General features: G+C 47.3%; 1 protein-coding gene across 1 annotated transcript in view; it reads left to right on the top strand.

The window, feature by feature from the left end:
• Positions 1 to 13,326, top strand: part of LOC122382590 (uncharacterized protein DDB_G0284459-like) — an 88,589-nt gene that overhangs the window by 23,331 nt on the left and 51,932 nt on the right. The window contains exon 2 of the mRNA XM_043368125.1: positions 2,794 to 2,937. Coding sequence (XP_043224060.1) covers positions 2,794 to 2,937 — 144 coding nt within the window. The remainder of the gene's footprint in view (positions 1 to 2,793; positions 2,938 to 13,326) is intronic.

Here is a 13,326-nt window from a genome sequence, read left to right as displayed (position 1 = left end):
CAGCATAAAATTCAACATAAGTTAATTACAGTTACAACGGACGTAACACGCATGTATTGCATTATAATGAACCGAAAATTAACCAGATGTGCTCCAAGTCCTCACGAGCGTGACACAATTAGCTGTTCATATAAACACACCCATATATCAGATGGCGTGTCGCGCTGACCTGTGATTTGTGTATATGTAAGTCTCGACAGACTGCTAGTGGGCGTGACTGCAGGGCAGCCCGCCGCTCCTATATGTAGCTGTGGAGACGATCCTTCTGAATGGGACTGTGTCCGACCTGCATTACATACATAGAACCCCGCCCGGCTGAGGTTTCAGGGTGGGGTTGGGCTCGGTTCGGGGCTGGACGTGTGTCATCAGCCGGACGGCATCAGCTGTAGTCGGTCTGGACTTCCGACACTCTGAGACCGTCACTTGTGTGAGATGATACCCAACTAGGTCGAAGGCGCTCCATTCACCATTGAGACGGAAGTGGGTGCCGCTGGAGTTCTTGGTATGATCACAGATCGTAGTTACAACCCTCGGCACATGGATTTGGCTTGTAACTGCAACCCTTGACATGATCGGAACCCGTTCAGGAAGATCGGAAACTGTGTCACTCTTGTTTACGGGATCGGAACATCTTCATAGAATTAACCGTCTTCCCGAATGTTAGACACAGTTCATGGCAGATGCCTAAATACGTGGACAAAACCTGCAGCGCATGTCTCGCCAGTCGTCAGATTCTGAACATGATCGAATCTCTTGTCGGGACCGGTGTGACTCGGCTTCGTGTGATGCCTGGCACTGGTAAGCACCTGCCGGGTAATTTGGAGCCCCCACTGCAGCCCGTTAATCGCCCTGGGGGATGAAGATAAATGGTAATTGTCGGCGTGATTAATTACTGCCGGAGCGGTGATGAACGTTCACTGCTCGGAGATGCGGCATATTGCAAGCTGTGTGGAGTTACGTGCACATCACAACTTCCTGAGAGGAAGCCCCACATTTTGTGTCGAAGTTGTAAATCAATGAAGGGTCTGGTGGTCCGGTTTTCGGAACTGCGGACGCTCTGGATCACCGTCTGTCACTTTCGCAAACGTTCGAGGTATCGGGCATAAACAATCGCAAGCGTTACAACATTTCGTGAGATAAAATGTCTGCTAATAAACACAAGCTTCCTATAAACGATCTTTTGGACCATCGTGGTGCCCTGCAACGTATGACGCATCAAGAGCACAATATAAACACATGTCAAATCGTAAGGAATCTGCATGTGCATTGAGAGTTTCCCTAACTGTACTTGTCGCTCAGAATCAGTTAGGATGACATTTAACTCTAGTGGTTTGACATCTAGTGGCTCAGATAGATGCATTTTACATTTCAAGCTTTTAGCTTTATATTTGTTCTGTACCTATTGATAATTGCCACAGAAAGACTGATGTAGCACCAGCCGAATTTCGTCTGATCCTGGCATGATTTGGCTCTTGGCTTTAGCCGGGGGAAGCTCAATGCTGGGCTGTCTTCCAGTATGCAGCTCGGCTGCTTACTCAAGGGGCTGATCTCTTATACAAGGGTGTGGCCCACCAAGGCTTATATGTTTAGGGCGAGGCGAGCAACTGCTGTGGATGGCCACAGTATAGTCGGTATCTCCTTTGAAGCGCTTTTTGCGACCAGGCATGAGATAGCGGAGTTTTTTACAGGCCGTCGACTGTGTTGTTACAGGCGCACATCATCAGCTTTTACCCCACCGTTTATGACTAGGCATAATTTACCAGATATCGGCCACGGCATCGAAATTCGACAGCGAATATTAACCCCGTCGGAGAGATGCTCGTTTTCGTCTGAACTGCTCACTTGAAATGATTCAATTTAGTGGAGTTAGAAATCCTGCAGGCTGAATGGAGTTACAATTGCTGCCAATATCGCGCACCGATTTCTGAGACGCTCAGGAGCTGAGGTCTGTAATGCAGAGCCTGGTTAATGGAAATGTCTGCCCCAATTTCAGCATCAGATACACGTGGGCGTGGACTGACATCAAAATCATGGTTGTCATTATCTTTCTCTGGGCGAAAGGGCAAGTTGCTTGATTGCCGTCTGACTATGATACCTACACTTTAGTTCTTTTCAAATGTCGGTCACGTCTTCTTTATCCAATTTGTCTTTTTTACTACTCCAGCTACTGTCTAGAAAAAAAACATGTGTTAGTGCATGCTCTCACTTATGACGAGCGAACAATTGGCGTTGACAGTCAAACGTGTCCAACCCTGACGCTAGTCTGTCCTAGTTCTACCGACTGACAGCATTACGTGGTGGCAGTTGACCGGTTTTTGGCTGACAGTTGACAATTTTCTGACAGCTGCTCGAGCTAGCCTGTTAACTTCATCCATTTGAAGGCTGGGAAAGTGTCTGTTTGACGGCTCAAATAAGTTATTGTGTTTGTCTGTCTGTATGCCTGACTCAACGACTTATTGACTGACTTACCTTACACCATATAAGGGACCGACATTAGTCTATACTTATTCATGTTTATAGATTTATGATCCGATGTTTTGTCAGATGTCCAGCAACTTCTGTTAGCTTTCATCACAGCCTTTTGTCTGCTACTGTCATGTGTCATTTTCCAATTATCGAATGACTGCCGATCACTTATCATCACTTATCATTTCGCATTCTTCCATCACCTGTCACCCAACACCTCCCAACCACCTATAGGTGACTGGCAGACTGGCAGTCATTAATGACATATTATCCATCACCTGACAGTCACCAGTCACCTGTCATCTGACATCTGTCTGTCTGTCACAGATGACGGAGAGGAGCGGCGCTCTCCTTCGCCGGGACACAGCGAGGGCGGTGACGGCGTCGCCCCTCAGAGGGAGAAGTACCGGCCCCGCTCGCGCACCGGCTTCGCGCGCTCACATTCCGTCACCACCTACGTCTTTGACGAGGGTAAGCAGCTGTGGAAGTTATCTAACGACTCTAACTCTTACTCTAACTTCAGATAAGATCTGCTCAGCTATAGATGATTTATAGTAACGAACACCCCAAACGGGCTGAAGTTAGTTCGGTAATTGTTGAAGTCATCGATGCTGTAGTGACCTCTGGAATCTTTTAACACATAAGTATTGCTGATAATCTTATAGCGCATAAGCATTTGTGCATCCATCGGGTAATCTGATTTTTTGCCGTCCTGTTGCTCCATGATGTTATAATTTAGCCGTCAGACATTCGTGCACATTGCACAGCTGTAGCATGCTAGATATATAGGGCTCTATTTATGATGGGTACATGCTAACGATGTGTTAGGATACAAAGACGTCACAGAGTTTGCCCCTGGGAGTACCTACCAGAAGTTGCGTCAGCTGACATGTCTAACCTGGTGCGGAACATAATCACTATCTGTCTACACACATCGGTGCCGCAAACTTGCATCGGCAATGGCCCTAATCGATACACTGGTGACGCTATCTGAACAATACTGAAACTGGCCTCGCTGAGGGTGCAAGTCCATCCCTCGAACCTGGACGTCTGGGTGGCGAGACCTGTCAGTCTGTGGAGCGCCGAGCGTCTGGTTTTCATCATGTTGTCTCGGTCGGGGCCCTGCCAGGACCGCGCCATCCTGTCATCTGTTCACTATTGTACAGGGACCCGCAGTTGCTTCTGTACACACTAGTATTTCAGCGTATTCTTTGCCTGTAACACCGTTGGAGGCGAATTGGGAAATGATTGTGTGCTTATTAAAACCGCCATCTGAAGGGCTTTAAACTGATGTGCTGCTCTCCTAATTCAGTGAACTTTTTATGGCTATATCAGCAAAACATTGTTTTCAGCGCTTTTTCCTGCCCCATTCCTTCTGAAACCTGGAACCGCTTATTCCATTTACTTCTGCCATCTGACGATGGTCGTGCTGACTACTAGTTCCGGCGCTAGTTACTGCTCCAGTTTTGCACCCGGCACAAACTCAGGCGGCACCGGGCCGTGGCTCGACCAGTGAGGGTCGGACCGAACCGACTGCCTGAGGCGCGGTTAGATCGGACGCCCTGCTGGGGTAGGGGACGGGAGTGAGGGGGAGGGGAGGAGGTGGTCACGTGGTCCGTCCAAGCTCGCAGACGACCTGTCCCGCGCCCAGCCATGTTCCGTGATCCAAAATGGCACGAGAGCTGTGGAATGCCTGGAGGAGACGCTTCGAAAGCGAACTTCAGCAGCACTAATTTACCATATTCTGTGGAGATAAATGAATATTATCTTAATGCAGAAACAAATGTATGCCCAAGCTGTATAAGCTGTATCTTTTTAAAAGTTGTCAATAGGATTATTTTTAGGGACTTATAGGTTTCGTATACACAGTGAATTGTGTTACATTAAACCATTTCGCTGTTATGGTTATGGGTTACTAACTGAAGAGTTATCTTTTTTTCTCAGAGGGAATGACAATACAATAACAATACGAATAAAACCAGACGTTTCGCACAAACAAGTGCCTCCGTCAGTGGCAAGAAATAAGTAATTAGGCATACATGTTTTCTTTCGATAAAATCGATGAAGTAGTTATCTTTATTTTTTAAAGATATATTTTCAGCAGTTTTTTTAAGCACATCATGGAAGCTTATAAACATCTGTGTATTTTATCGGCAATCCGGCTGGCCAGACCGAGACGGTGCCGCATTTAGTTCTCATCGATGTTTAACCTATACACTTATTTGTCTCCACTGACGAAGGCATCTTGTCCGAAACGTTTGGTTTTATTCGCATTGTTTTTATATTGTCATTGTCCGTGAGAAAAACATACCTACTCATATGGACTGGTCTCAGTTCATGTAGAAATTGTTGCACATTCATCAACACAGATAAAATGAATATTAGCCCTCACCACAATATAAGTAGAGGTAAGTAGACCGCGCCCCCTGTTTTTCACCAAGATTTATTTATTTATTATTTATTTATTTCACGTCATTGGCTCACTCCACACTTGTGTGGCTATTCTAGTGCCAGAGTCAAATAATAAAATAGTGGTTGTTGGGATGACACACATACATAACATTCATACATACATACATACATACGCCCTCGTTCCCCCACCAATCTCACAACCACACTATCACATAAGTGTCGTCACTAGGCGCCGCTAACGATCGTTCCTTTGTTGCTGCAGCAAATGCCGACGAAGTTCTCTTTTAAAAGCTCTCATGTCCAGATCACGCATGCTTGGAGGCAGTCGATTAAAAGCCGTTGCTGCAGCGAAAAAGAATCGTCTCCTCCCGGACTCAGACTTTATCATGGGAACATGTAACATGTCGTCCTGCCTCGTAGCTCTTTGGTGTACATGCCGTCTTCGCACAAGATTCTCCGAGAGCAACTCGGGCTGAGCCGTAACCAGCGTGCGTTTTAAGAGCGTCAGCACATGGTACGTATACATGTTGTGCGCCGATAGCCACTCTAAGTCACGCAACACGTCACTCACATGGTCAAACTTCCGTCGCCCCGATATAACACGTGCAGCAAAATTCAACACTTTCTGTAGCCGTGAGGTTTGGGTGACATTGCACGTTCCGTAAACACTAATACAGTAACGAATGAGTGAAATGACTAGACCCTGGACTAGAGTGATGAGTGTCGAATGAGGTAAACTATGTTTGCTGTGACTCAGACCCGTTAAAATGCCAGTACATCGACGGACAACATCATCAATGTGGGCAGAGAACGTCATGCATGGATCAAATATGACACCCAGGTTCCGCACCTCGGGAGAGCCGGAGACAGTGGCGCCCATAAATTTGATGCTAACTGTTGAGAGCTGCCGAAGATTTTGACGGGTGCCGAGAGCTATGAGTTGTGTTTTTTTAGCATTGATTTTCATCCCATTCTTGCCAAACCAGTTTGACAGCTGTGCCAAATTACGTTCCATGGATCCGGTCAGGGCGTCAATGTCTCCGGGTCTCCCGCTAACAAGAACCTGAGTGTCGTCCGCATACTGTACTATAGCCGCGTCCTCATCAGCGTACAGCGGCATATCATTCGCGTAAATGCTGTACAACAGCGGGCCGAGCGCTGACCCCTGGTACGTACCGATAGGGTTCGGTAGCGGCGCAGACAAGGCGTCAGCGCCACGGGTGTCCCGTGTAACAACCTGCTGATAGTGACCGGCCAGGTAGCTAACAAACCAGCGCGTGTCCACGTTATATAGTTCGAGTTTCTTGAGCAGCCCGGAGTGCGGTACAACGTCAAAACATTTGGACAAATCTAAAAGGCACAGTAGAGTTATATCTTTGCGATCCATTGCTTCAAACACTCTGTCGGTTACAGTAACAAGTGCAGTGTCGGTTGCGTGATTTGCTCTAAATCCATGTTGACTAGTTGAAAATAAATGGTGACTTGTGAAGTAGTTAAAAAGCTGCTCGTAAACAACACGTTCCGTGATTTTGGCGATGGTCGGAAGGATGGAGATGGGTCGGAAGTTTGAAACGTCGGTGGATTTAGGGGTTTTCTGAATGGGGTGAACCAGTGCTAGTTTCCAGGAGTCCGGAACAGTATGACTGGTGAGGCTGGTGTTGACAATATGGGTGATGACGGGACAAATCGAGTCTATACACTGCTTTATAAAACGCACACACAATCCGTCGGCACCACACGATGTACTGTTAGCCATCCGGCCGACAACTCGCCGTAGATGCTCCGGTGTGACAGGTGTCACCTGGAAGCGGCCGGTGGCCACACGCGGCAAGCGTACCGCCAGCTCCGGGCCCGCAGAGTTCACCTGTCGAGCGGTGGTTTCACCAATACTGACGAAGTATTGGTTGATGGTATCTGCGTCTGCGTCGGGTGACGGTCTGGTCGGCCGTTTGCCCGATATAACAGGCCTGACACTGCGCCACATAGAGCTCGGCCCGCCCTCCCGTATGCGCCGGCCGATCTCCTCGCGCGTGTCACTGCGGACAGCCGACCTGACCTGCCGGTTCAGCTCCTTGTACCGGTCCCGGTCGGAGGCACGGAGCGCCGCACGCCGCCGCGCCATCAGGTCCTTAGTGGCCTCGGACACCGGGGGCGCCGTGGGGTTCCGAATGTGCATGCGTCTCGCAAGAAATCGCGGCAAAGCGAAGGATTGCGACGATTCTTTGGTGCCCTGGAGTTAATCAATTTTACAACTTCCCGGAAAATTAAATAGCCCTTATAATTTTTGAATATTGTCTGAGAATTTTAAATCCCTGAACCAAATTACCTTTAACCTGTGATTATTTTTCTCAAGATCATGTCAGGCCAGAAGAGCAATTGAAAGCAAGCGCACATCTTCTGTGTGTTTCCATAGTCGTTTCGTGATTAGCAACGTGACAACATGTGAAATATACTATCTAATGTTTGTCTCATTAATTGTTGTGGGCGCCAAGGTCACGTGAAACTCAGTTTAAGGTCATTTACTTGAAATGATCTCGGTTAACTTCCTTAAATTTACACCTTTTTACTGTGGTTTTTAGGAAGTGTTGGTTTGAAATTTAGCACCCATTTTAGCATTTGAAAACTAGGCATACTTAGGTATCAGTTATAGTGCCTATGCAATATGTTGCAAGGCTGTGAGTGCTGGTTAACATTCTATGGATAGCCGGCAGAACGCCTAATGGATGATCTGGCGTGACCCGTCCTACCCCAAATGCTTTGATACATCATCTTTGATCAAAGCAAGTGCAAATTCGGAGTCAGAAGCAAGCCAAGTCCCAGCAAACTTCACTGGTAGAAATTCTAGCAGGACCCAATTTTCCGTGCTTTTGGGTTATTAACCTGATCTTTTATTTTTCAGCGAAGCTCTGGCTCTTTCTATCAAGGGCCGAATGGCTGAGGGTTTCTACGCCCCTCCGCTACATGTAACACGCTGAAAAGGAATACCTAAATGGGTGCAAGGGTTAAATATTGATTGGTTTTTAAGTGCCGAAGCCCGAAGCACTTTAATTTACTTCGAAAGCAGTTTTTAAGACCAACGAGCTCGAATACTATAACTTCTTGAACAATGTAAGCACCACATAAAATGAATCGTGAGAGAAGCGGCTCAAGATTAAGGAGCTATGAGACACTTAATAAAAAAAACGGCATAGATTAGAAACTGCACCTAACTTGCACCGGTTTTTAAACCTTTTCGTTGCAGACTGGTAGATTAAATTTTAGGATTGATTTCAGCTGATGCTCAAATGGAGCTATTCATTCGTTCATTCATGCGACCATCCCATTCCATTCATAAAAGAAGCCAGTGACAAAATTGCTCATTTTAGATAAGTGTGAAATACAAACTCCATAAAAGTTTAATGATACGGCAAATTTGACAGCTTTTATAATGAACAGACAAATAACTAACAAATCAAGGTTGAGAGCCCCAAATAGGGGAGAGTGAGGTAAGATGAGCCAAGGGGCAAGTTTAGCCACCCCATGTTTCTCAGCTCCTTTGGCGCTAATTGACTTGAGCTTCCACGTGCCGTTCGCTTACGATGCTGCAGTCTTTCACGTGAGGCGGCAACGTTCTCACGCTTAGCACCCGGTAACATGTGGTATCGCCCCTGATAACTAAGACATGTTTTGCCTTTAAAATGAGATGGTTGTTATCTGCGGTGCATGGTTATTTTCCTTAGCGGGTGTCATTAATCGAAAATGGCCACGGGTGGGGCAAGATGAGCCATTTTCACCTGGGGGAGGATGAGCCGGATAAGCCATTGTTGTCTCCGCTGTCGAAAACCAAACTGAGCTGCGCTTGTTTCTGCTGAATAAAAATGGTAGGAAATTGTTTTTCTTTGTTGATTACACAAGTTGTAAGTGATTTGCAGATTATCTGAAGGATAAAATGATTTCTTCCGTGATAGAAAACTTGAGTTATTGGAAGGCTTAAAACAGTCACTTTTTGATGGAGGAAAAAAACTTTGCCATAAGTATGTAGGCCATGGAGTAAATAAAAGAGCCCACTCTTCGCCGCGCCCGGGAAAAGAAGAGGTTCGCTTTTTCTATCCATGCTCAACTTTCCCCACGATGTGTCTCAACTTACCCCGCCCATGGGGTAAGATGAGCAACGTGCAAGATGATTTTTGACGTAGCCTTTCAGTACAAAAATAAGCGGCATGAAACATTTCTGGCCACCATTACATGCGCAAATGACCACTTTGTCCGTCCAACCCGTAAACGCAGAAAAATGATCAGTAAGTTAGCCTGTAGCTTACGAAAAACAAAAAGCGGCTCAACTTACCTCATTCTTCCCTACGTAACACAATTGAGGGAATTTTTTAGGCCATCACAGTATTTGTCAACAATTGTTGTTTGGGGGACTGGGGAGGGTGGTTACTGGCTCATAAACTGTCCCCCCCCCCCCCAAAAAAAAAACGAAACCGATCATCCGCGAAAAGAATTATTGAGCTCGAACCATGACGAATCGATTTATAGGTACACTGTAAAAAAAAACTTACAAGCCCCTCGTAGAGGAATTCTCAGCGCAAAAATAACATTGCAGGAGCGTGTAAATTTGGCTAATTTTAGGCTAGTTGCCGAGTAACAAGCTTGTTCGACAAGGCTGTGCTTCGTATGCATACGACCACCGTGCTCCACCTAGTTTGACAACACGCACGTAAATAGCGTGGGTAGTGCGTCTACTAGGTGTCATAATAGCCCCTGCCTGGTAAGGTAACTAGCCACTGCCTACTAATCCATACCCAGTAATGTTACTAGCCCCCAAGGCTAGTAGTGGTACTAGCTCAAGGCCAGTAGTGGCACTAGTTAACTAGTACCACTACTGGCCTTCGGGGTCGACGGAATTCCGTCGACGGAATTCCGTCAACCAGTGCCCCCGACTCTCGACCGCCACCCGCAAGTAAACAGACTGAGTAGCGCTGCAGCACATTTATTCGGGCACGAGAACGAGAACGAGAACAATAACAACGCCAGGACAATAACTATAACTTTAACAACAACAACAACAACAACAACAACTAACTGAATAATTTGCAATCAGGTTTCTTAAATAACCACAATCAAACATTTGTGATTTTTCATTAGCTCTGCACCGGCGGCAGTCGCGGGGTGAAGGTAGGCCAGGATATACCTATGTACATGACCCCATTCTTTACCAGAGAAGTCTGTAATGGGTGAAAAAAAAACAATATTAATATTATTATTATCATAAGGCATACCAATCTGGAAAATGATTAGATTAAAGTTGAATAAAGTGATATATTCCTGCCACAAGCTAGCGTAAGTCCCAAACATATAGCTATTCTGACTTGGATAGACGATACCGGCGCACTTCTGCCAACGACGGGCAACATTATGCGATACTATACATCTTCTAAGAAGCTCAACAACATAATAACTTTTGTTTACGAATGGACAACCTTTTTGTTGAGCACACAGCAAATGATACAAGATGTCTCACCTTCAATCAAGCCAAAGAGCAGTTGGGCAGACGCACACAGTAATGGCGACGCAACACAAAATGGACGCCGGCTCCCGGATGCGGGGGGGGGGGGGGGGGACTCCTTCTGAAAGCAGCCACAGACTCCTAGGTTGTAACATGCGACGAGGATAGCTATGAGGCACATCCTCATAGCCATCCGAAGCCGCTTACCACGCAAGCTTACCAGCACGTTTACCAGCTGCAGGCGTTCGTGACAACAAGCGGGGTTGCACGCAAGGTTATCCGTTTAGTAGGTGCCAGCCGGGGCCTCGTCAGCTGAGCTAATAGCAAAATGACCTAATTGAGGGACACGCTAAAAACTGGCCGAGAACAAGCCAACGGCAGGTAACACTGTGAGGCTGTGCGTAGTTCATTAACATTGCGCAAAATTAGGTTCCTGAACATGCTCTCGCTCGTAGGCATTTGTTCCACAAAGGGCATTGTTAACGTGCATGGCTCTGACTACTAATGTCCATATATGTTGTAACGAGGTGCAAGGGAGGCACTCGTAAAAAATGCCTAATTTCAAAATTAGCTAGTGAATTTTTTTTACAGTGTATGCAGGATGACTAACGATGCCACTTTTTGGCTTCTTGTGTCAAATAAATTCCATCATCTGTATAGCACGTCAACATTCCATTTGACATTTTGCAACAAACGTATACTAACTATTTGGCGCGACTAGCCTCATAAATGTTCTGAAACTAAAACTGTTTCTTCGCAATTAACTTGGACCACGTCATCCCAGCTTATGCACGACAAAAATAAAATAATGCTTCAGGATCACTGGCCTGAATTCCAATGCTTAAAGTTTACTCAAAACCGGTGTGGCTGAGGCACTCTTCGCTACATCTCGTGACGGCCACCATTGTGTCGTATTTTTTCGGTAAGCTCTAAGTTAATAAGGAAAGGATTGGTGAGTGGGTTGAAAACAGCCCTCACCCCCCACCCTTCTTCTGGAAACATAAGTAACCGAAAGATCTGGCGATGGTTTATCCACATCCTCTGCCGCCGCGCTGCGAGGCCTCGATTCGTTCGGTATGTGGCTTCCTGAGCGGTGCTCCCCGGAGGCAAGGTGAAAGGTCATGGCCTGTATCAGAAATTTATACGTTGCTGAATATGTTTTATAGTTCTTCCAATGCCTTGGACACCGTTTTATTATATCGGATAAGCATTGCACTTTCTTGTCAATCAATACATTTAAAGAAAACTTGATCACAATCTTATACTGCGGCAATTGTAGTTCTGCTTACGGTTGCCTCTTTATGATACGGGCCACCACCACCTCCACTGCGCTGGAGCTCTGGCGTTCTACCCCTCCCCGCTACGGACCGGCCCTCGGGCTAGGTGTGTTAGTACTGAGCGCAAACCTGTAGTAGTCACGTGACTTTCATTCACGTAGCGGGAACGGAAGCTATAGGCGATACCAAGGACGGGCTCTGGGGAGGCAACCGGCGCGGAAAAATAGCACGATTGTAGTTTTGGAAGAATATCTGTTGCGGTAAGAGGAATTATACAAAACATACGTCCTAGGAGCAAACATGTGTTATTCCTCCATACTTTGCGCTACATTTCCTTTCTCCAATGGCCAGCACTTAGCAAATAATAGCGCAATTCTAAATTGGTAATATATGTGTACAGTAGCAACTGCGGGTCCCTGTACGTCATCAGCATATATCACTCACCGGCTCCGCGCCGGTTTCATTTATTTGCCTAGCATATTTCTATGAGAGTTCGTCGTCGGCCCGAGACCACCGGGAAGTGATGCGTGGCTGCACCGCTGCCGCACGTGCTGAACACGCTGGTTGAAGATGAAGCCCACATGGTCGCCGTCCTTCTGCACATGCTAGCCAGGGTGACGCTATAAATACGCGGCAAGTTACAAGATGTTGATGGTCTTTGAGTTCTTGATGTTTGGACAGTCTGCAGATGGATGATGTCGTAAATAGTTTAAAAGGGAACATTTGTCAGCCACAAGTTTCGAATAGTGGAATCGTTTACGTCGCCTTTAGGGAAGATTCATTGATATGTCAACTGCTTCACTGGATAACAATTAAATATTGGGCTCATGCCTGACGCCTCCGTGATCTAGACACTCTGTTGGCTGAGTAAAGGCCGATCGCCCACTGGTGGCAGTTCCTGCTCCTGGAACCACCCGCCACAGTGGGGTCACGACAGGGAAAAAAAAACAAAGAAGAACAAAAAAAAATGTTGAGACCATGACCGATGGTCCGTCCCCTTCGCTGGCTCGTCTCTGACTGTCCTATATCCCGCGCTCCCCTCGTGCCTCCCGCCCCAGCCCGCCCGCTCCGCTTATCTCTCTCCCTCCCACCCTCCCTCCCTCTCCCTCGCTCTCTCCGGCATCTGTCTGCCCTCGCCCAACGCCTCTTAGCCGGGGGGCCGCTAAGTTGCCATTGGGCTCATGCCTGACGCCTCCGTGATCTAGACACTCTGTTGGCTGAGTAAAGGCCGATCGCCCACTGGTGGCAGTTCCTGCTCCTGGAACGACCCGCCAAACCCCGCCAAACGGAGCGACCACGCAATAGGCCACGTAGCTAATTGTAAGCTCCTAAGAGCTTCCACAGCCACTCGTAGTGTTCCCTAGAGATCGGGACCGGAACCATCCGGAGCGGTCTGCCCCCAAGGGCAGGAACCCGAGAGCTGGTCCAGCCCACTGTAAGCTCCCAAGAGCGCACAGCCACTCGCCATGCTCCCTTGAGCTCGCGACGGGAAAACCCCCGTAGCAGTCTGCCCCCGGGGCAAGGAACTCCCAAAAGCTTAACCAGCCAACTGCAAGTTCCCAATTGAGCCCCCACGGCCACCTATCATACTCCCTTGAGCTGCGCCAGGAAACGCCCGTAGCGGTCTGCCCCGAGGGCATTAAGCTCCCAAGAGCTCGCGCAGTCAAGTGGAGAGCTCCCGAG

Source organism: Amphibalanus amphitrite, unplaced genomic scaffold (genome assembly GCF_019059575.1).
Source record: "Amphibalanus amphitrite isolate SeventyFive unplaced genomic scaffold, NRLGWU_Aamphi_draft 000143F_arrow, whole genome shotgun sequence".
NCBI classification, from domain to species: Eukaryota; Metazoa; Arthropoda; class Thecostraca; order Balanomorpha; family Balanidae; genus Amphibalanus; species Amphibalanus amphitrite.
The sequence above is the reverse complement of the archived record's forward strand: the minus strand, read 5'-3'. Positions and strand labels throughout refer to the sequence as shown.